At 40.8% G+C, this 25,220-nt stretch overlaps 2 protein-coding genes across 2 annotated transcripts in view; one reads left to right on the plus strand and one right to left on the minus strand.

The window, feature by feature from the left end:
- The window catches only part of fam49bb (family with sequence similarity 49 member Bb), a 38,158-nt gene extending 17,336 nt beyond the window's left edge, over positions 1-20,822 (minus strand). The window contains exons 1-2 of the mRNA XM_039790486.1: positions 20,572-20,822; positions 12,130-12,221 (exon numbers count right to left, since the gene is read on the minus strand). The gene's annotated coding sequence lies outside the window, so the exon portion shown is untranslated. The remainder of the gene's footprint in view (positions 1-12,129; positions 12,222-20,571) is intronic.
- A 1,752-nt stretch (positions 20,823-22,574) lies between these two features.
- On the plus strand, positions 22,575-24,795 carry si:dkey-37o8.1 (uncharacterized protein LOC407641 homolog). Its single transcript, XM_039789578.1, has 7 exons — positions 22,575-22,814; positions 22,898-23,077; positions 23,161-23,457; positions 23,534-23,684; positions 23,842-24,098; positions 24,174-24,408; positions 24,482-24,795. The coding sequence occupies exons 1-7, from the start codon at positions 22,671-22,673 to the stop codon at positions 24,589-24,591; spliced, it is 1,374 nt and encodes a 457-aa protein (XP_039645512.1). The 5' UTR covers positions 22,575-22,670; the 3' UTR covers positions 24,592-24,795.
- Positions 24,796-25,220: the final 425 nt, after the last annotated feature.

The raw sequence follows: 25,220 nt of genomic DNA on the forward strand, positions 1-25,220 counted from the left end.
TTTTGGAAATTGATTTTAATGCCTTAATAAAAAAAAATAAAAAAATAGGAAAAAGCCAACCTTTAAGGACACCAATTTTCTTTGTGAATGAATGTATCGTAAGTAAATAATGTTCTTCCTTAAAATACAGGGGGCATAAGTATACACACCCCTATGTTAAATTCCCATAGAGGCAGGAAGATTTCTATTTTTAAAGGCCAGTTATTTCATGGATCCAGGATACTATGCATCCTAATAAAGTTCCCTTGGCCTTTGGAATTAAAATAGCCCCACATCATCAGATACACTTCACCATACCTAGAGATTGGCATAGGGTACTTTCCATAAAATCAAATCAGCTATTAGGCTAGCTGAAATAAAACCATGCCAATCTCTAGGTATGGTGATGATGTGGGGCTAATTTAAGTCCAAGGGAACTTTAATCAGAATGCATAGTATCCTGGATCCATGAAATGGCCTTTAAAAATAGAAATCTCCCTGCCTCTATTGGAATTTAACATAGGGGTGTGTATACTTATGCCCCCTGTATTTTAAGGAAGATCATTTATTTATGATACATTATTCATTCACAAAGAAAAGTGGTGTCCTTAAAGATTGGATTTTTCCTATTTTTTTCAATCTCCAAAAGAGGATTTTTTTATTCCTCTTTTTAGTCAACTTTAGTATGGGTTCATAAACTTGTGAGCACCACTGTATTTACTGCAAGAGCACAGAGGGCCTAATTTACTAACACTAGCGCAGTTTGCGCTGCGTCTGTTTATGAGAGTTCGGTAATAGCGCACGCTATGCTTCCACACTTTGCGTAGTATTTATCAACCCTGACACCCATCAGGCAATCAGCGTCTTTCTCCGCCCACTATACCGTAAATTGCGCTGTAGCAAAGCGGTACTGGTGCTATGATATGACTGAGTGCAGACTGCGATATTCCCACTGCTGATGCTATGACTGTTTGAAATGATCCTGATGCCAATATTTGTAATGTAGCGAGGAGTTTAACAACTGCTGGAATGGGATGTGAACGCTGAGTGGGAGATTCAATTTCATCTTTGATTTCTTCCAGTAACTCCAATATTGCATGGCTGCTTGATCTGTAACGCTAAATGATATTGTGTTCACTGACAAAGTGTAATTCTTGTGTTAAAAATATTATGTCTTCGTCTTGCTCAAATTACTGTTGCCATTTCACCAGCGGCATAAAGATCCACGAGGAAACTTGATTGCGGCTGGTTTAGACCTGCTTTTAAAAGGCGGAGAATTTCCCCCGCAGAATAGAGGCGCGCTCTTACTGAACGTCTTTGTAAATACCACAGAATATATAATTAGGTGCACTTTGCGCTTATCCTCCCACCTTTTTGGGTGGAACTCCCACTTTCCCCACGACCCTCCCACGAACACATATTGAAAGCGCAACTTGTCTCTTCTCGCTCATGTGGCAGACAGTCTGCGATTTTACCCAAGTGCGCCCTGTTTGTAAATAGCCCGCATCGGTTACGTCCGTCTTTGCGACCAATTAGCGCCTGGAAACAGACGCAAACGGCTTGATAAATCTAGCCCAGTGTGTCTGTATAATATAATAGACATATGCATTCCATGAGTCAGTTCTTAGTTTTTTGCGTCACGGTGCAGACATGTAATAACCTTTCAGCGTACGGTAATTCAGGTGGTCTGAAAGAAAGCTAGACTCTTGGCTCTGTTGTCAGGCTTCATAAAATCTAGTTGTGACAGGAGACTTTGGCCAATCACAGGTCATTTCAGAGAGAGGGCCTTCCTATTGGCTGTTCTAAAAATACAGATGCATGTGAACGTCCCTTCAGATGGTAAAAGTGTGATTCAATGGTGGAAAATCCTGCAGAAAAACATGCTATTCAAACACTGGCAACAACTGTGTACACTGCAAAGCAACCCAAAAAGAGGAAGACCGACTTCTCAAAAAGAGTCTAACAATAAAACGCAATAAAAACGTGTCAATACGGCGAAGCGTTTCAGAGATGGAGAGAAAATGTTGCTAATAGTTTGGCCTTCTGCTAACCGTTGCCAAAGGCTCACGGCTGCAACTAATTCAAATTAATGTGCATGTAGCTAGCTAGAGCCTCGAATCACGGTATGCATTTTCAAATTCTGGTCGGGTTTCTTTTTGCCTTCTCCAGGAAAACTTTAGTCGAGAAAACAAAAATCAGCAGCTTAATCGATATATGACAATAACTGTTATTTGCAACCCTAACTGAATAATGATCATTTATTCAATGGACATCTATAATAATTATTAAATGTTGATTATTTTGTTGTCTAAACTAAGCATTTCCAAGCCCAAAGCAATGTCTTCAATGGTTTTGTCAAACAAACCAAAAATATATTCAATTTACAATTATATAACAGAGAAAAGGCATCACATCCTCACACCAGAGAGAATTTTCAGTTTAACAAGAAATCGTTGCAGCAATAGATAGTAGAGTGTGTAAGGTGAAGATATGATCCGGCACCAAAACAGAGCCTGAACCACAGTGCACTCTAACAACACTGCAGTCTTGCAGACTTTCACCCAGAAATTACTAAAAGACCAACAAAACACAGCTACACACCACCTGCTGCCAAACTTTCACACTTTTATTTGAACTTTTTAACTAGATTTCATTACTGTTCAGCATAGTCTAGCATTGTAAATGTCGTGAACATGTTCTTTGTAAATCTTTACAAACATTCCCCGAAAGAACCAAGCAGGCCTGCCTTGTTGCATGACCCAAATCTTCTTCAAAACTGGCAATTTTCAGCGTGTAGCTTGCTAGCTCGAAGATTGTTGATGTTTCCCCGAAGAGAACGGAGTTAGACAGCGGCAACACACATCACAGGAAGATCTGGCGGTGCCGGCAATTATCCTGCAAATTAATTCTAGTCGATCCAGTCTAGTTCAGCATATTAACTTACAGTGGCCCAACAACTGTGCCAAATCCATAGAAATTAGATTTTACTTTCTATGCTATTTATTTATTTATATATATGGCTATATTACTCTAGTTTTTACTTTGCCATGTTGTTGTAAATGAGACTTCAGGTGACTTGCAGGTTAAAGAAGAGGATGACTGAGGAAGAGAAGAAGAATAGTGTGTCTGAGCTTTGGCAGTCATACAGTGACTTTACTATGGCATTCATACCTTCCCTGCTGAGGCATACATATGACTGTATACCTTTACTCAACGTACACCTCAGCTGTGATATGTGCTATGAGAGGTGACAGCCTTGCACAGCTCTCTGCTCCTCCCCACTCCTAGAAAGCGCCGCACCGATCATTCACAGAAGCAAATGTCAACAGACATATGACGAGTCAGAGATCTGTGGCAGTTTGTAGAGAGAAACAGCAGCAGGCTCCATCAACGCAGACAGATTTAACCCTTGGTGACGGAGCGGAGATGGACAGGATGTACTCCGAGAGGGCAGAAGGAGGGTCGATGCAGAATAATGACAAAGGTAAACTTCGGCAGGCAGATGTCATCTGAAATGAGTGACATGTAAAGAGCCAAAGTGACTGAGTGAGTGGCCAGTGGTGACAGGGCAAATCATGCCAAAACAGGTAATGCCGGGAGACAGGGAGGTGTTGCGACAGAGCAAAGTACACACTCAGCAGTCCCGAGCTGAGGGTTAGATGGAGTGGTTTTAAAATGCATTAGATCTACTATCGGGGGGTGAGGTGGGAGCGGTGACATGTCTTGCATCTTGAAAACCTAGCAGTGGGTCATGTCCTTACTTGAACACAGACACTATTAGTAATGCAGTTTCTACACAACTGATGAGTTAGCATACACAAAGATTTTATAAAAATGACCTTCCTTAAAACCAGGTACTTGATCGCCACAGTCTATTAATAGATGTTAAAGGAGCAAACAATGCCTTTGACATGTTAATGCTTACTCAGGTTCACTGTCTCCCAACACACTGACACACATACTTCTCACTAGAGCTGAAACAATGAATTGAACGACAAAAGATTAATCTGCAACTTTTTTGATTATCAATTAATTGTTTAAGTCACTGTCTAAACAAATAATTCTCTGGCTTCACTTTCTTAAATCTGAATATTTGCTAGCTGAAGTTATTATCTTCAGGTTTTGGACTTTGGTTGTTCAGACAAAACAAGACATTTCAAGACTTGGACTCGGGAATTTTGAAGGACAGACTAATTTACAGACTAAATTAATTGAAAAAGGAATTAGATTAATTGATAATGTTAATAAATGTCAAAAAATAACTGTTGCAGTCCTTTTACGTGCATCTAAAAAAAAAAAATTTTCATGAAATATTTTATAACACTTTACTTTTGTTTTTTCATTTTCAACCAATGCAATTTACTCCAATTTATCCTGCAAAACCTCGCAACCAGGACCCTTTTTAAAACTCTGTATCAGGGTTGGAAATTCGCACCAGCCACTAGCTGGTAAAATATGCAAAAAGCTGATAGATTTGCTTCCCTCACCAGCCAAAAAAAAACAATGGTAATTTTTGTTTTTGTTGGTTTTTTGTTTTTTAAACCGCCAGGGTGAAAAGAGAAGAAAAAATAAATTTTTTTTTTTTTTCTTTTTTTTTTTTTTTTTTTTTTTTTTTTTTTTTTTTTAAAACCCCAAAAAAAAAACTTTAAAAACAAACAGCCCCCAGGGCCCCCCCGCAAAGACCCACCTGTCTATGTTCATGCAATCAATCGTCTTCTTACCCTCCACTAATGTGACCTGAATGTCTGACTGTGCCAGCCTCGGCACCTTGCTGGCTGTCAGAAAGCAGCACCTGATCCAGCCTCAGAAGGGATGATAGCTGTCACTGACCTCACCCTGCTGGATGATGTGGGCACTGCCCATCATCGCCAGGCCTCTTCTGGTCCTCTACTGCCACCTTTCCGCCACTCACAGACTGAGGATGAGCGACCGGCTGGCTGGCTGGCTGGCAGAGCTACCAGGGCTTTGCAGTTATTCAGTGCTGGCACTGGCAGCCTTGTAGGCCCGGCACTGCTCCCTTATGCAGTTTAAAATGAGGTCATTTTAAGGACGGGGATTTGCATGGCTGCATTTCAAAGTCCACCAGAGAATCTTCAAGAGTACCAGAAAAAGAGCCGATTACATTTTTACATTTTACAGCTTTTTAAATCTACTCTTCCACTCAGATTTCAGGCTGAGAATCATTATATAAACACACAAACTTATAAACCAGCAATCATTTTTGCAGCTTATATGGACTTTTTATGATGACAACGCTCCCTTTAAAGATAACTTCAAAACACTGTGAGTAACTGGTTGCTTAGTGATAGCGTAGTAAGAGAGAAGGGAGAGTATGAAGTGCTGGCTAAGAGAACACAGATACTGTATTAAAGAGAGAGAGAGAGAGAGAGAGAGAAAAAAAAAAAAAAAAAAAAAAAAAAAAAAAGAGAAAGAGAGAAAAAGAAAAAGAGAGAGAGAGAGAGAGATTGAAGAATTGAAGCCACCCCCCTCCCTCAGTGGCTGTAGTAGTACCCAGTAGTGCTGGCATGTCCAGGACACCACAGAGAGCCCGACGACAGCCTTGTTGTTGTTTTGAACCCCCCCACTGAGCCATCGCGTGTTCGCAGCAAGGAAGGGAGGGGTGCTTCTAAGGCCAGGGGCAGAATCTGACAAGCAGGAGCCCGCGCAGCTCTCCTATTGGCTGAGCTGATCTACCCAACAGCTCACTGTATCCATGGAGTCCAAAAAAAATTTGGTGCCATTGAAAACATTGCAGCAGCCAATCAGAGTCGAGCTCCCGGTGAGGAGCGAGTACAGTAGTAGTAGGACTTGAAAGCACATGAATACATTAATACAGATGAGGTAATGCGCCAAAAACAGCGGATTAGCTGGGAGTGAAGTCAACTGGAGACGATGGAGAAATATTTAATTCCACTACTGAGCACTTAGCGATTTAATGCGATTGATCTTTTTCTGTGCAGCTCAGCAAATTCACAGTATAAATTTTTTAAACCGAAAAGAATAATTCAAAATGTAATCATATAAACAAATTACATTTTAATTAACGCTGAATGTGATAATATATTTTGTCACTTTGCATTAACATAAAATAACAAAATATATCAATAAAATCTAACAATACTGGATTTATACTAGCAAAAAAAAAAAAACAACATCCCAGATATTCGTAGATTGCAGATGGTCCTAAGAGGTTGAGGTCTATTTTGCTAAAGACCAAAACAGTGCCACGCCCATGCAGCAGCCTGACCTCTGGATGGCACTGCTTTTTCCACATCTCCCAGCTCTATGCCTCCCCTTTATTAAGCACACCGAGAAGCAGGGCACAGCTGAAACCGAGCACTGCGGCAACGTCCTACAAGAACAGCTCGGGGGCTGATGGCTGGCTAATGTAAGGGAGAGATAGTGCTGACATTCCACTACTCGGCTGCAGCATGAGAGTCCACGTGCCCTGCTGCTTTACTATGGAAGAAAAACAACGCCTCCCCAGCTGGGCGTGGGGAGCGTCACGTGGGCTCCGCCGTGGAGAGGCTGAGAGCTTGCTTGGCCCTGGGGTGTTGGGGGGGATGGGGAGAGGCAGCAGGGTGTATGTGTGTTTATGTCTGGGATTATGTAGGTCTAAAAAAGGAAAATGTATATCTCATTTATGTCTATATATATGCTATTTAAATAAAAAAAATAATTGTAATGTAGGTAAGGACGTGTGCTGAATATTATTGCGTGTATGGAAGGGGAGGGATTGTGAAGCGTCACACTGCAGCAGAGGCAGGCAGGGCTAGGCAGCTTTAAACTTGACCTAGATTCCCCGGGTGACACGCCACATTGCATTAGCCCAGTCGGCCAGACCTGGACCCGCCGGAGCTCCCTGACACTGGCCCGAGTCGACAGGCAGAAAATGGGGGAGCACTTCTCAAATGGGGCTGGCATGCGCCCTACCCCTCCTGCCCCCACTCGACTTCTCTTCACCCCAGACCATCTCCTGCCAATCCTATCCAGCTGACTAAAAATGGCTTAGGGGGCACTTGGCGATGAGGAAAGAAGGGGGGGTCTGCCATTTGTTTGTTTTTGGGGATGAACTTGATTACCTCGTAGCCACGCCTCTGTATTGTTGCAAACATCAGCTAATGCCCCCCTCACCCAGATTCTGGCAAATCAAAACAAACCTCACAGGATGACTAAATCATTAGAACTGACAGCAATATATGAGGTGACATGTACTCCTCTAACTCATGTAACCACACAGGCAGCTAAAAATGTTCCTTCCCTAAAAACAACTCCTGCATCAAAATCACTGCAGCCGCGATGAACCCAATCACCACGTATGGAAATGAACACGTGAAACCGGCAGTTGTACAGAGAAGCAGATCAGAGGAGGATGAAAGTGGGAGCACCTCTTCCTCGGCTTAGCCCCTCTCTTTGGACGGCACCTGATGAAAGTTGGAAACCATGGCAACAGGCACATACACAAGAGTCAGCTAAAACGCTGGCGCCATTGAACTTGAGCTCTATGAAGTTCTCTCTTAGTGCCGCTCTTCTGTCACAGCAATACAACACTTTATACCATCAAAACATACAGATGCTGACAGCCCAGACTGATGATAATTTCTGACCAATGCATTAACTGAGACACACACACACAGACACACACTTTGTTACAGATACCTCTAAAGAGTCCTAAAGAGCTGTAAAACTAGTCCATGGTGTTTGTGTGAACTCTACCACTTTGATTTTCTGCTCCATGCGCTCAACATCTGCCTCAGAAGGATGCCCTCCCCACCCTGCCCTTGAGAGTCCTCTGGCTCATTCCTAGTATGTGTTTGGAAATCATTAAGGGGGACATATTGACTCACTGTCGTCGGTTCAACCTCCCTAAGGGCTGCTGCCTCCTAAACCCATTCAAACACAGATCTCCCATTCTTCTGCTAAAACAGCCCTAAAACCGTCATTACTCGACTGACCTTCGGACTGACTCACCGACGTCACTGCATCCTTAAATCTCACTCTAAATGTTGAGAGAGTGAGATTTAAGGTTGAGCATTTAGGGGGCACAATGCCTTACATAATTAGTTGTTGAGCCAATTTGAAGATTTAAATTGAAGAACTACAGTAGAGCATCACCTTAAATATTTTTTTCCCTGCACAGTATTGCCCTAACAGGATTTTTGGGTGGGGCACAGAGGAGGATTAGGGATGGTTGATGAGTGTCAGATTAAAGAGTACCACAATATTCTTTCAGTAAGAGAGGAGTGCCATCTGGAGGATGCAAACAGGACACAGGCACACGAGGAGTGAATGGTGGGGAAGACCACTCCCAAACCATTTTGCCATCATATGCCCATTTCAGGACTGCTTCTTCTAAAATGTACAAGAAGTGATAGTGGTTAGAGTGAAATGTCTTTGTAAAGAACCATCACTTACCGCAGAACTAAAAAAGTAGCAAAAAACATTAATTTCTAACTCAAAGCGACACGTCAGTTTCTTGGGATGGGAAGCGTGACGTAAGAGCACCATCCAGTGTTCACATGCAGCCATTTCAGGGTAAAACATATGAAAATAAAATGACATTTCTGCAGACTAAATGGTAATGCCATGTTTCATACTAATCTGCCAGACATTAAGGCTTTCCAACATGTAAGTCTGCAGAGGAATGACAGCAGCCTGATGTGCTCCTTAAGGGAACCTGGGCAGGAAGTTATACAGTGTCAGCCCTCCAGTGGCATAAATAATAGATAACCGAGAAGAAGCTGGGAGCTTTTAGCTGATATAACAAGCCACTCTACGTATTAGACCCACTTAGACATAGCATCTCAAATTACCTGATCAGCGGGTGAGGTCCAGAGGGTCCAGAGCGTCTTCCATATGCTGAGTTAAGAGTGGAGCAACTGATATTTCCACACTATATTTTAGCATGCCCAGGGTTTTCCCTACCATTATAAGGCTTAGGCACAGCACCCAAGCAGTTTTGGGAACCACCCAAGCCAAATGAATGTAACCAATTGTGAGCATCAAAACTAACTAAATTATTTTTCTCAGATCTAATGGTTGTAGTTGGTCCCCTGTGGACTTCTTTAGAGAGTTTTGTCTTTGAGTCCTGGAGTGTTATTAATTCATTATTATTAAGTGCTCTACTTTTCTAAAGTTTTAGACACCAATATGGTAATAATAATGGTCAAAATGATGTGAAATTGCATATTTATTTTATTGAAAAACATAAAAATATTCTGAAGAACCCTTAAATCCCCCCACTAAATAAGTGCACCAGTTTTTCACAAACTTAGGAAAAACACTGGTATATAAAATAGGTATAACAGTACTAGGCTTCACCAGCTGGGAGCAGTATTGACCCAGTTATGATCACAGCAACAGGAGAGCCGAGAAAAGCTTCACCTCAGGCTACTACACCACACCTCCCCCTGGCTTAGCGAGCCTAATCCATCCTGTATGTATTCACACAAAACTCAGCCTGCTGCATTAGCTCAGCTCCATTCTCCATCTATAATGAAACACGTCTACTTCTCCCCTGTACTGCCACAGGGTTGTGTACTGCGTGCTAACTGAAATAGCTTGCCATTTAGGCTATTTTAGTGAATGGATTTGAATCTTAATAGGGCACCTCGGCAGCTTGGCATTAGCCTATACTCGCACAAACACAGACCTCTCACGGGGATACACTGACTTCGTAATCCTATATACGAACCACCTGAGGCTTAAAGGGCCCAGCATTCCAGCACCAGAGCTTAGCCAATTGAATGATAGCTGTGTGTCATGGTAACAATCTCCAAGGAGACACGGAGAAAAATACAACAGGGATGTGCAGACATGCAAGCAGGGGCGAAATGATGCGAGGTGAAGAAAAAAAAAAATAATAAAAAAAGACAACCTGAGAGCAAAAATGAAGAAAGAAGATCCTTTTGCTGTGAGCAGGAAAGAAAATAAAAACGTACAGTAAAACTCCACATTGACAAAATATACTGTTATAAAATGAGACTAAAACCACTAAATGTCATCGCCACATAGTAACCAACTATTAAATAAAAACAAAAAACATGTAAAAATGTACTTGAACAAGACGTGGCGAGTCTCGTGTCAGAGCTGCCAGTTTGTCGTGTGAGCAGTGACCCTGCGCCCTGTAGTTACATAAACACTCTGGCCTTGAGGGGGGACAGGAAGCTGGGAGCACCTACATTACTCAACTCCTTTTTATGGCCCACAATGCACTTCATTTCCTGAGCAAGCATTACACATACACCCACAACACATTAGGACTATAATAGGTATACCACAGGCGTTCTTACATAATGACAGGTCTACTTTGTATCAGTGCACCAAAGCTACTCTTACAGTTCTGAAACTGATTTTTTGATTATGTGTAAAGCTCAGATAAGGTGATGATTGCCAATAAAGTTGTAATTTTAATAACATGGGCGATTACATGAAGAGTTTATCTGTGCTTCTAAACCTAAAGCTAGAGGCTTCTAAAAGATTTTCAGAAAAGAGAAACTGTCTTCAAGCTGATTTGTACAGGTTTCAACATGTTTTTTTAAAGTGCTCATATTATGCTAATTTTCAGGTTCATAATTGTATTTAGAGGTTGTACCAGAATAGGTTTGTGGTTTAATTTTCAGAAAACACCATATATTTGTTGTACTGCACATTGCTGCAGCTCCTCTTCTCACCCTGTGTGTTGAGCTCTCTGTTTTAGCTAGAGTGAGACATCTCACTTCTGTACCATCTTTGTTGGGAGTAGCACATGCGCAGTAAATACAGCTAGCTTGTCAGTTGTATGAGGGAGTGCCGTGCTAGCAGCTAGGCGAGCGTTATAACGTGTGTTACAAAGTGACGCACGTTTGTCACGGAAGTAAAGGCTGGACTACAACAGAGCTGTTTGGAGCAGTTGGTGAACAATGTTTTCTGTTGGAGATGGTAAGTCCATTTGGGGTGGACTTTGGGCTTTTTCACTTTGTAAACCTATGACATGCACAAATAAGATATATAACACAATAAAGGAAAGGGAAAAAGCCAAAAAGCACAATATGAGCACTTTAAGTAATGGTGCAGTTCCCATTCATTATTTTAGAGTTTAGGAGTTTAAGAGACACAGGAGGGGCAGTTCTGGCAAGGTTTGACTCTACGCCAGATGGGGCATGATATCCATGGAGAGCAATGTAATGTTAAGTTCAAATTGAAGCCAACAGTGTCCTAGTTACACCCCCACCCCTCCCCTAAAAAGATGTGACCTGTATCTCTCATTTAGTCAGTCATGCAACATGCAACTTGTATTTGGATATTTCCACCAACAGTTATTTGATTTTTCCTCCTACCTACACTGAGACCACATTTGCATGAATACACCACCAGTGGAAAGAAAGCAAGGTAACGGACTCAAACTGCCATTTAGAGAAATGCCTCTATTCATTCAAAGCCCTTCAGTACGCACTATGACCCAAATTAGTTTGAAACAATGGGAGAACTGCAGGCGCACAAACGAGCTTGATGTGGAGTATTTTGCCGGGTTATTCTCAACAACCTGCTTTTCTAAACATTGCCTTCAATTCAAATTAGGATCAGATACCAGTTATGTCCTTGAATACTGTAGGTATAAATAGACATAAACAAATAGATGCAGATATGCAGATGGTAATCTGGAGTGGAGAATGAAAGCCTACAGTTACAGTATGAAAATAGTCTTAACGGTCAAACTTTGCATCGATTAATATAATGCAGACATGCAGCTGATGGACTTGGAATAAAGCATATGTTCACAATTTCTTTAAACAATACTTACATGCCCATGTCTACATTTTCAGAAGTTGTTAACCGTGGTGATTTCACCGGATCATACTGAAGAGACCAATAACTAAAACGTACATATAAAGATGTGAGTATTGCTTTAAGACACCTTTTAACCAATATAGAGTTGAAAGAATTAGTCAATTAGCAGCAGAAAATTGTAACGATTTTAATATAGGATTAATCGCTTCCCTTTGTCACATTTTTCACCATTGTTTGACATGAAATACGCCAAATAATTTAACGATTAACTAAGACTTGAATAATGAAAATGATTGTTCGTTGCAGCCCTAAACCAATCCTTTAAAAGAAAAAAAAAAAAAAGCCCCAATCTTGAAAGTACGACTTGGCACGAGGACTTACCAGCAGTGGAGCTGTGAGGCAGTCAGTCAGGAGCAGGGAGGCCCGGCCTGGCAGGTGGCCTCGGGTCACAGTCCTCCACCAGAGGTCAGCCTCTGAAACACAAGTCAACAATAAAGAAAACATCAAACTCAACGAATGTATAACAATCCAGGGTATGACAAAAGGCAATTTCATGGTCTATTGCAAACACTGACGGCTAGAGACAAACAGTGGCAGCGTTACGCAGAACGAAGCCTTCTGCAGATAAAAGGTTTTCTTAAAACACAATTGTACTGCAAAAAAAAAAAAAAAAAAAAAAAAATCACTGAAAACTTTCATTTCTTTTCATTTGTGTAAAGTACATGAATGACTTTTCATATTTTCTGCGTTATCACTGGAACAAATTACACTTGGGCAACACAACTGGTGCATTCTTCACACATACTGGTCACACCTTAACACAACAGAGCAAAACACAAAAAGGGAACATTGTCAGAATGACTGCAGATATCGTGTTAAGTATGCAATGACAGGGGTGTCTTATGTCCTACCTTCCTTGTGAAACATGGGCTAATTGCAGAGTTTTTTTTTTTTTTATAAAACATGGAACAAAAAGGACGCAGAAAAAAAAAACACACCACTTCCTATTGTGTAACACTTCCTCTGATTCACTTCTACAAGGCACCCTGCTACCTCCTGCAAGAACTCTACAACACAATTGATTCAATCCAGCTCACGTTTATGTCTTTTCATTCAGCGAAAGCTTAAGATTTTTAAAAGTCAAATCAAACGTGATCAAAAACGTACAGCTATAAAAAAAAAAACAGTTTCCGGGCCGAAGTAAGAGTCCCCTCGGTTTAAGATTCAACACAGTCTCTGTAAGCCACAAGTTTGTTTCACAAATTGTTCACAAGCCCTGACTGAGAGTACAAGCTCAGTAGGCTGTAAGACCATTAGGACCAAGGCACTTCTCTCTTCGCCAGCCTGCATACAAATGCATGGCAATAGCGCCGGTGTTGGTCATGCATGAATGTGATCAGACTTCAAACCCTGAAGCTTCAAACCCACAAGAACGCTGAGAGCTGTGGGAGACGGTTGTGGACGGAAAAAATGATCGAACAAGACACTGTGAAAAAAGGGCACTACCAAAGTACACTACATTCAGAAATCATAGACATTTATCTGAACCTAAAAAATAAATAAAAGACTCTTTCTTCTTATCTCTCGTTCTGACAGAGGATTTTCTTCATGCAAACTGACCGCAACTTACAGCTGAGGCAGGGTGTCATGGGAGTCAGCTATGCGTCATGCCTACAGCCAGGGGCACAACATGCAGCCAAATTATCCCTTGAATGAGCACATTAGGTTAGAGGGGTTACAGTACCGTGGAGCAGTACATTAGTATTTCAGGAAACGATGGACTTGGTAGGTTTCTTGATGACATTACCTTAAAACACAGGCAAGATTATTAGAACGAAACGAGTCATGACCATTAAAACAATAAGTAGCCTGTCTTGTTCCCGTAATTTCATATACGGTTATACAGCGGTTTATTTTTACTTTTTATTTCATACATTCACAAATGCTCTGGAGCCATTACAAAATGGAACGGACATTGTTTGGACTTACTTTATTTAGTACTACTCATCACACACACACACACACACACACACACACACACACACACACACACACACACACACACACACACACACACACACACACACACACACACACACACACACACACACACACACACACACACACACACACACACACACACACACACACACACACACACACACACACACACACACACTTCAGGTTTGTGTCTTTTCCGTATATAGGAATACTGTCATTCACCTCAGTGCTGCGGTGGGAAAAGACCCACATGATGAGATCATACTGATGTGGCACTGTGTATGTGTGTCCCTTCAAGCTACAATTACATCCAAGGGAACAACTACTGCCCAGTTAACCAGTGTCACTGTGGGGGGGTTCGGTGTTTTGGGTTTCGATCACCTCTGAGGCATTCACTCGTCACATGAGGAGTTCTTTATCTTAACAAAAACTTGAAAGAAGTCATTTATATATTTATAAGGACCAAGTCAGGGAAGGAGAGGAGTAATAAGTTGAGAGATATCTGAAATTCAATACCCTTAAAATCACACAAACAAAACTTGAGTAAAATCCACACAGCATGCTCATGTTTTCCAACACAACTGGTCCGATATTGCTTTATTCCCACAAGCTCAGAGGCAATAACACAAACGTTGCTCAGTGGACTTCTCTCTGAACTAAACGCTCACTTCCGACTGTGTCAAAGACTTATTTCCTTGTTTTGATTGGTCATTTCCAGAGACTTGTAAAGTAGCTACATACAAGAACTGGATTTTAAAGTTTTTTGTATAAGAACTGCTGTACAAGGCTGCAACATCTCAGAGTGGCAAATCTGCTCTAACATCTCCAATTTGCAGCAGCAATAAGTCAACATACCAAGTACATTTGTTTGGTTTAATTGACTCCACCACATGAAGGGGGTTTGGTTTTAATCGACTTCACCGCATGAAGGGGTCGATATGTGGCCAACATGTGTCGGCCTGCTGTAAACTGTGTGCTACAGACGTGCTGAGGTAATCAATGGGATCTATACTGTATGTGGTGCATGTCCATTTGTCATGCACACACATTACATACGCACCATCATCAGTTTAGTCTATCCTCATGGGGTGGGGTGGACCAAAATATCAGAAACACCAGTTCAACAGCTAGGTGTACTTAATAATCTGGCAACTCAGTGTGAAGTTCAGCACACCATTAGGGCTGCACAACATGAACATATTTATTTTCAGTTACTCAGAAATATTTAAATAATAATGAAGATGTTGCTTCAATTTTCTGTAAATGTTATTTTGTTGAATGAGGTGCATTTTAATTTACGGACCAGAAACTGGACCTAGAACCAGCATTTATAACCTATTTAATATTCCATTTAAACATCTGTTAATGTGATATTGCAAGATTAATGTAATTTTAAAGCTATGATAGTACATGACGTGTCTTGTTCTCGATGCAGGCTACACAGTAAGGAAGTTTATGACCTACCACTTGATATTAGAAAAAAAAAAAAAGTACTTATTTTAAGCGTCAGCAAACTGAAGCGAGTGACAATCCGATATAAGTCAGTCCGTGCTGTGTTTCAACACCGCGGAGTAAAACTTCCATTTAAAATAAAGTAGCCATGACAATTTATATTGCCGTCCCTACCGGTGAGCAAGAGCTGATGGCAGAGGAGGGAAATCGACGGAGTAACTAAAACCCACGGAGCACGGCCGAGCCTCTGCGGAACATCATTTCATTAAGAAAAAAACTCCACGGATGAGTTAAATGAACTGGAGATCATCCAACTGAAATGTCTTGACTTGTTGAGGGCTCAGGCATCTCAGCTGGATTAAAAAATGGTTTACATGATTAAAATGCAAATATCTAATAATCCAATTTTGATTTGGATATCAATATTTGAAATAAACACCGATAACTTCCCAGTTTCTTCTGAAAAATAAAACCTCTGAATAATGAGCCCTATATACAATGTTAAGTGCATATTTGTGGGTATTAGTGGGTAAGTTCTTCTCAGTTGGTCCAGGTTTCTACAGCTTTGACTATAGGGAACATAATGGAACAAAATGCATCACTATGATAAATATAATACATGGAACAACATACTGTAAAGTAGGCCAGGTTTATATGACAGTTTTAACACCATGTGAGGATGGAGGATTGGTGCGGGGGCAGCACGGCAACAGTTTCATGCAAAAGCTGAATTTTTAGCATGCTGATCTGCCATCTGTGGCAACACTCCTGCTCCGGGTGTCCACTGACATGTAGGCAGCCACATGAGTTCTGCCTGGTTTAACATAGGATTAGCTTTTAACTGCTGTCAAAAGGATAAAATTTCTGTCTTTTCTGTAGATTTTAGACTGGGTTTATTTTCTGTGCATGTGTGGAAGGTGTGGGGGTAGGGCCACACAAAGTGACAGCATTTTCTTTCCTTTTGAGTGGGTTATTCATAGCTTTATGTTGAAGTTTTCTATGCAAAGTCCACTCTGCTTTAGTACCATTCACTCTGAAGATGCTGCTGCTGCATACGGAGAGCAACAAATTAAAGCATCCTGTGCGAGGCCTTTGGATGAACTGACTGCAGGGGAGGAGAAAAAAAAAAAAAGTAAAAAAGATACTCTCTCTTCTTATTATGTGTACATGCTTAGGGCTTCAGATAAGCCAAAATCAGAGGACGGAAGTGAGAAAGTTGAGAGGAATGCTCAAGTCTACCAGCACAGCCGGCGCTGCAGATCAGAAACTGGCACACATACGGAGTCACACACATCAGAGACACAGATCAAAAGTACATTACTCGCCACCGCCAAATGGCTGCAAACATAAACCACCACAGCTACGACCTCCACTGCTCCAGACCACCTTTCTCTGCTCATTTAACAGCAAAACTATCAACATGTATTAATCTACAAACTATTAAATAAATCTGGTTGTGGACTGAACAGCAGGGACTCATAAGGTAAAAAAAAAAAAAACAGGTAAATTTATACAGGACATTTGTGATATTCTCTCTCTAACAATTCAGCCATGTGCAGAAACATGCAGGTCTACTTGAAAAAGGGGGGCATAGTCAGCCTTTCCTACCGAGTGACTCATGCATGTCATCATTTCAACTATGATCTCCTAGGACAAGAGCAGACATGCAATTGCAATGGAAGAGGGAGTGTGTGTACTCAAGAGGCAAATGAGATTACTCTTATAGCATAGAGAAGTCCATGACAAACTCTGATTTGTGTTTTAATTGTCAAATGGCACAGTTTACACAGCACTAAACAAAGTACTGCAATTGTAAGTCAAGTGCCTTTAAAACTATATTTGTTTAAACAACAATAACAAAGCATTTTTGAAATGAAACAATGCTCACCAACTCTCCAGCATTAAGCCAAGTCATAATAACGGTGTTAGAGCAGAACGCTGAACGGGCCAAATCACTGGGAGGACGTTAATCCAAATAACTGAGCAAACAGCGTTATGCCACAGAAAGGGATCAATACAGCTCTCTTCTGCATACAGCTAAAAGACAGCAGCACCTGACCTAGCATGCTTCCTGTAGTGTGTTTGGAATTCAGCAGGGGGTGGACACAATAACATGAACACTAACCGTATGATACAAACGGATTTCTAAAAATCTGGAAATCGAGTCGTGGTGGGGAGTGTGTCAGAGAGGCGTCGGTTTAAGTCTGCGGCAGATTGCATTATTACGTTGCACAAGTGCTTGTGTTATGGTGTCCTCCCGCCATAGATCACAAAACAAAAACAACCTACATGAGCACTAAATAAAAAGAGGAGCTTAAATGGTTCAATCATACATTCTCCAATCTGGTGAATCAGGACAAAAGGTGTCATGAAGATGATAGGAGGAAAAGCATTAAAGTTGTTCAATCGCAGTAGTAAATAAACATCTTTTTTTCTTCTTTTTTTTTTAAAATCACACAATGGTACATTTACTGTTATAACAAGTCTTTTAGTAAGAGTGGATCCACTTGCTGCCGTAAATACAATAAATAGTCCCGACTGTCAGCAGGAGACTACAGTGAACCTCATACCGAGAATAACTGCAGTAACCCAACCTGAAGCCAGCAGCTCACAGACATGGGGTGTGTTCAAGGGAGTGGGTCGCAAAGAGGGGTCTGGACCCCTTGGCGACTTCATGACATTCCAGTGAAGTCGACAATTGATTCCTAAATGAGATTATATCCAAAGGTTTCTATTGCAGTTTAACTTTCACTACGGTTTTTCAAATTAATGTATGCACAGTTTACAGACAAATAAACAATCTTTCTTCGAAAGTGATACAAGTCGGTTTGCAAGTCTGTGACATAAAAACGTCTGAGCAGCTTTTCCTAAAAAAGATAATTGAGAAAAATGATTAACAATTTAAATTATCGCCCATTACACTGACTCTATTCTTGTGTCATCACCCCGGTTACAGTAACTACAGTTGTCCGAACTACAAAATACATTTGCTGGAGAAAGTATGTGGAAAATTCTCTTGCACGGGCTTCCTCAGGGGTTAACGGAGTTCATTACGTTAGCACAATGAGAGTGTATTTTAGTCATACTCAACACATCTCTGCCTCTATTGTTATGTAAGCCCCCATAATGCAAACACTGATGTGAAGTACTGACAACAGTCTTATCTAATGTCAACAATATCCTCACGTAGAAAAAGACTGAGAGTCAAAAGCTGTAAGGCTCTATGACAATATTACAGCCAGATTATAACTTAATCGTAACATGTAAAAGCTGAAAAAGATAATCCTTTCCCAGTATGGAGGGCTTCCATCATTTGCTTTGTATAACAATTAATTTCAAAGGTTTTGCCTAAATGCACCTGTATGCCTCTACCTGCATTTCCCTATGATTTATGAGGGAATAAATTGTGCCGAATGTGCCATATTCTTACTTTAGGTCATGCTTGTTCCATATGACAAGGTTGTAAGAAAAAGCTCACACTGGTTACTTCCTGAACCCACAAATGCTCAACACCAGATATTACTTTTGTGTCGCAAGTAGTCTCCCCTCACTTTTGCTATATTTTTTTTGCAACTGCTGCTGCAACTTTTTTCATGCAAAATATGAAAATAATTAGCTCTAGACTTACATCTATTATCCTATCTGTTCATACCTCTGCATAAAGAGTACGGTGAGACATGTTGTACCATGTCTCACAGTAATACAACTGGGGCACAAGTCAGGTATTTGTCATGTCTTTTCCAGCCCATATTCACAGGCCTACACAGACTCGAACTATGAGAGCAGAAATTTGTGTCCATCTGTTGAAAAAAAAAAAAAGAAAGGTGATACTTCCGTCTTTCAAAATGTGTAGTGGCTGATATAAGGAAGAATTGCAAAAGAGGACAACGCAATACACAATAACCTGGAGGCATGTTATTTCACACAGCAAACGTGGGTTTGGGATGACTGACTTAGATCTTTTAACACTTGCTTGCAGTAAATCCAGATTTACTGAGACAAAAAAAGTGCAGCATACCATTATTAGAAGAGCACCATTAGTCTTTTCTCCCCTTAAAACGCACCTTTAAAAGGCTATGTCTGTAGAACTTATTTGTTGGTGACATAAGGAGATAAAAGGTCCCAGTATACCTCACAATTGGCCCTAACTTGCACAATCAGAGATTGTGGGACTTTTCAGACAAATTTAATGTAGATGTTGCATCACAACCACAACAGAGTTGCGCTTGACTAACATACCATCAAATCTGGCTTCATGGGAAGTTTCACTTCCACTTACAAGACCTTTGCAGAGACTGGGCGGAAAGGAAACAACATACACTACCATGCTAGCGTTGAGTTGTGCAGACAACTGATGCAAAGAAAACTTTTAAAAACGACCAACTCCACTCATTGAAGATCTGAATCTAAGTTGTACAGTGAACTCTAGGGAGGAGCCGGTGGTGGAATATAACTAAGTACAATTACTGTATTGTATTGTAATAAAGTACAACTTTCAATCATGAACGTTTACATTTCATGCAGCTTTATACTACATTTCAGAGGGAAATATTAAACTTGAGGTGCCACTAGATATGTTTGACAACTATATTTACTAGCCATTTCGCAGATAATATATAAAACATATAATTGTGCATAATAATATAATAGTACTATATTTTGCTGATAGTACTTCTGTTCTTTTATAAATGTATTTGGAATTCAGAAGTATTTTTACATTATGGTACTGCTACTTTTACTTAAGGAAATGACCCGAATACTTATGCCACCACAGTCAGGACCACGGTTTGGAATAAAAAATGTTTTAATCATGCATTGCTCAGAATGAAAATCATTAAAGACAAACCAGCTCTAACCAGCTGTCAGTGTGTGCATTTCCTTTGATGGTGCATAATGTTCTGCCTGGAAGCGAGCAATCTTAATCCGAGCCATACGGTTACTTTATAACTGAATCTTGACCGGTCTCTATAGTGGAGACGAGGCCAAACACAGATAAACCTGGCATTAGTAATATATGGGGCAAGCATGTAACATTCAACGCCTGTGGCCAAATAAAGGAAGAATCTAGCAGTGTAGCCTAACCTACCTTGAGACCGTTGTTCTGAAAAAAGGGGAAGTTAACGGGGCATCGAGGATGTAACTTAAAAACACAAAACAAATATTTACACTATTTGTATTTAACAGTAACTTCACGATACGTGGGTTTGATTTTCGCCGCACACGTTTATGATTCATCATGAATTTTGCCTCCGAGGAACAAAATGTAACACATAAAACAAGCCAGACTAAATGGCAACCGGTGGACAGTAAAGGTGTTTGGATGAGAAGACAGAAAAAGGCGAAATAAAGTAGTAATTTTCTCTGTTTTACCTTTATGCTCGTAGAGAAAACACTGGAGTCGACGTCTGCATACCACGCTAGAAAGCCAGCGGTACGGGCTGAAAGAAGAAGAAAAACGATTTGCTGTTTCCGGGTTAGTTATCGAGCGTCATTGTGACCGTCAAACGAGAATGGAGTTTGGTTTGTGCCACCTCTGAGCGCGGAGGGGGAAGTTATACACCTTCATTCCCTAACTGAAGATAGACCCGCCCGGTCAGAGGAGACCCGCTGCTTTGTTTTAACGTTGGCTTCCACCGGATTACAACCAAAGAGGTTTTATGGGGTTCTAAACCGTCTCTCTAGCCTATTAATATGTCTCACACCGCGGCTTTAATTAGGACTCGATAGAAGCCGTTTAGCTTGGTTGGTCAACGTGAATTTACTTTGCCCAAGTGTACTTGAGCAAGAAGCTAATATAAACCTCGAACAAACTCTAGGGGGCGCTTATGTGCCATCTGACCCTCCACTTTGACCCCAGAGTCATTTTAAACGACTCTGGATCAATTTACTCTGGAAAAAATGTATTGTTTGGGTTAGAGCTGGGCGATATGGAGGAAATCAAATATCCCGATATTTTTGACCAAATACCTCGATGGCGATATTGTAGAATTGAGAATTGGTGCTTTCCCAAAATTTGCACACAATGAGATTTTTGATAAATAATCATCAGTTATGTTGATATAATAACTATGTGGGTAAAGGCAAATAATAGAAAGCTAGAACAGTCTGGTGTGTTCAGAAAATTACATCATTCTCCCTTAATGCAGCCTTTAAAACCAGGAAAAGACAACACTTTTGGATATCGTAATATCAGGATATTACGATATCCAAAATTGAAGACGATATCTAACCTCATATATCGATATTGATACAATATTGATATATTGCCCAGCCCTAGTTTGGGTATGACAGTTTATCGTGTCAGGGTGTTATTGGCATTAATGGAATGTAGGGTACATTTACTGTTTAAGTAGGCTACTGTTCTGAAATACAAATGGAGGTACTTCACTTGAGTATTTTCATTTTATGCTAGTTTCTCCTTCTACTCCACTATATATAAAATATATTTTTGTATATAAGTAGTAGGCCTACTACTTTTTACTTGACTGTCTGTGTATTTCTACACTGTAGTAGGCCTATTGCTACTTTTACTTAAGTAAAATATTTGAATACTTCTTCCACCCCTGATGAACTTATAAAACATAACAATGCATCATTGTTTTACAAGTTCATCATCAGTTTTGTACCTAATATAATAAAATATGTATATATTAAACTACAATCAAATTGTTCAAATCCGCTCAGACCAACTACAATAGTAAAATGCTAATTAGACATGAATACATCAGTAGGCTACTAATCCAAGAGGGAAATTCTTTAGCATTTTAAGTACTTTTACATTTTGCTAAAAATACTTATATACTTAAGTAAGTAAGATTTTAAATACAGGACTCCTACTACCTACTCATGGAAACTGTAGTTGTTTGTCTGCTTTTCACCATCTGTGATGGTAAGACTTCTCTTTATAGCTCCTCATTTTCCTATTTTATATGCACAACACATTTGAACTTCTACAGTCAGCAGTCTCTTTAAATGTGTTTATTGCCTTTAGTTGTTTAGTCCTTTTATGCTTTGTGGCCAGTCATAGAGAGAGGTTACTTATTAAGGCTCTTCAAAGACTGCCATCGTTGGTTGGTGGTTGGTTTTAAAGGATAACTGACTGTAACTGCCTGTTGCTGCAGATTGATGAAAAATCATTTAATCCATCTCACTGCTGTTCACAAAAGAAATAACATTTGGGAGGAATTATTTTATTATATTATTTCATTTTCTTGGTGTTCAACTACTTTAATGTTTAACAGCGTCAGATATTCAGCTTTTAGAAAACAGGCATCCGCCACCAATTAAAGCGTCATTAGGCAGCACACCTGTCTTCAATGATGTGTCCTGGCCCTGCAGGTGGAGCTTATAAAGTCACTGCATAGTGGCTGGCCAGGTTCATGTAAGCTACCAGAAGAATTTGGAAGCGTAAACGTGGTTGTGTCAGACGCCTACAGTTAATTTGTTTGGTTGGCAAACCCACTTTCAACATGGCAAAAGAGAAGACTCATGTTAATTTGGTGGTTATCGGCCACGTTGACAGCGGTAAGTCAACCACCACTGGCCACCTCGTCTACAAATGTGGTGGCATCGATCAGAGAAAACTCGAGAAGTTTGAGAAAGCTGCATCACAGGTGAGGAAGGCCAAGTCTACTGTAAAACCCATGTGTTTAGAGCCTGATAAGCTACAGGCGTATCACTTTCCGTTAATTTCCAGATGGGGAAGAGTTCCTTCAAATTCGCCTGGGTGTTGGACAAGCTGAAAGCTGAGAGGGAGCGAGGAATTACCATTGACATCTCTCTGCTGAAATTTAGCACTCAAAAATACACCTTGACTATAATTGATGCTCCTGGCCACCGTGACTTCATTAAAAACATGATAACCGGGACCTCACAGGTAAGCAGCGCAGAAGTGCATCACTATATGTAAGCTTAAGTTATTGGTTTTTTTCACCAATATAGCGTTAATTATAATTTCAGGCCGATGTTGCCCTCCTGGTGGTCTCTGCAGCTAAAGGAGAGTATGAGGCCGGGGTGTCGAGAAGTGGTCAGACCAGAGAGCACGCCTTACTGGCTTATACCCTGGGTGTCAAGCAGATCATAGTCTGTGTGAACAAGATGGATATGACTGAACCACCTTACAGCCAGAAACGCTTTGACGAAGTGGTGCGAGGTGTGAGTGGCTTCCTCAAGAAGATTGGCTACGACCCCACAACGGTGCCTTTTGTTCCGATTTCTGGCTGGACTGGGGAGAACATGATCACTGCAACTCAGAAGGTAATTGGTGGTTTTTGAGTTAAAAGATCTGCTGAGGATGCAACACTTAGGACAATAAATAAATGTCTCTCTATAGATGCCCTGGTTCCAAGGCTGGAAATCCAGACAAAGGGAAGGGAATGCGAGTGGGAAAACTCTACTAGAAGTCCTGGACTCGATTCACCCACCAGTACGCACCATCAACAAGCCACTTCGATTGCCTCTGCAGGATGTCTACAAAATTGGAGGTTAGCAATTGTGCTGAAGATTTTATTTTTTTCCTCAAGCCTGAACTTTTAGCTCCAATCAAGCAAATTAGGTAGGCTACAGGTGTGCAGCAGAGGGATTGGAGTGGGGAGAAAACTGCAATGTTTGTTGATAAATGTCATTTGTTCATCCTTCCAGGAGTTGGCACCGTGCCAGTGGGTAAGATTGAAACTGGCATCCTCAGACCTGGCATGACCCTGATGTTCTCCCCTACCAAGCTCACTGCTGAGGTGAAATCCATTGAGATGCACCACCAGGGGCTGCAGACTGCTCTACCAGGACACAATGTTGGCTTCAACATTAAGAACGTGGCTGTCAAGAACCTGCGGCGTGGGGATGTGGCTGGCAACGCCCAGCAGGATCCTCCATCAGATGTCAGCAGCTTTGAAGCTCAGGTTGGTTGAAAATATTTCAAGTGGAAATTAAAAATTTGTATTTGCCTTCCTGTGCTGATGAGTTTTTGTCTTTAGGTGATCATCCTGAACCATCCAGGGAAGGTGAAAGCTGGCTACTCTCCTGTCCTGGACTGTCACACCGCCCATGTAACCTGTCGCTTTGCTGAGCTGAAGGAGAAGATTGACCGGCGCACAGGCAATAAACTGGAGGACCAGCCGCAGGTCCTGATGTCTGGAGATGCTGCTACAATCAAAATGGTTCCCATCAAGCCCATGTGTGTGGAGAGCTTCTTCACATACCCTCCCTTAGGTAAGTCTGTCCAAAAAAAAATTCTGCCCCATGTTGACTTCTGCAGGGTTTAAATTAATTTTGTGCTTCCCAGGTCGCTTTGCAGCTAGAGACCTGAAGCAAACAGTTGCTGTAGGAGTCATCAAGTCGGTGGTGAAGGACCATGGGTCAAAACCGCTCCACAAAGCCAAAGTGTGTAAATAATTTTGTTAGTTTACCAGTAAAATGTGGTGTGGCTGTTTTTGTTTTGTTTGGTAAAATGCAATTTTTGTGTAGTGACAAAAGATTTGTTTAAGTGAGGATTCCTGTGTTAATGTTAAATCCAAAAGAAGCTGTAGAAATGGATGGTAAACTTTGGTTAAAATGTGAATTGTTCAGAGAACAAAATAAATGATTTGAAGCTTTGAACTTTGTCTTGAATGTTCTTAACTGTAGTTGATGTAGGAACGTTATGCCTTTCTTTGAAAAGTGGGTTTAAACTACTCCAAGGTGGGTACAAGAGTAAGCATTTAGTCAGTTTGTCCACCTTACAGGATTAGTTTAAGACATTTGGGGAAATAAAAGATCATGCCTGTAGGTTAAATATGAAGCTACTGCAAGCAACCAGTTAGCTTAGCTCAAAGACAGGAAACAGCAGCACAAAATAACCCAATTAATGCTAAATAGCTATGTATACACCTTCAACCAGCCCAATTCCTAGTTGTGCTACTTTCGCAACAAATTTGATTCTGAAAATGGTACTGTACTGGTGGGGGCCTTTGTTAAATTTAAAAGGTAAGTAGTGTCTAAACTCTACTCCAGAATGTGATTTGGGAAATTTCCCAAATGTCTGC

The sequence above is a fragment of the Perca fluviatilis genome, chromosome 22 (genome assembly GCF_010015445.1).
Source record: "Perca fluviatilis chromosome 22, GENO_Pfluv_1.0, whole genome shotgun sequence".
Lineage (NCBI taxonomy): Eukaryota > Metazoa > Chordata > Actinopteri > Perciformes > Percidae > Perca > Perca fluviatilis.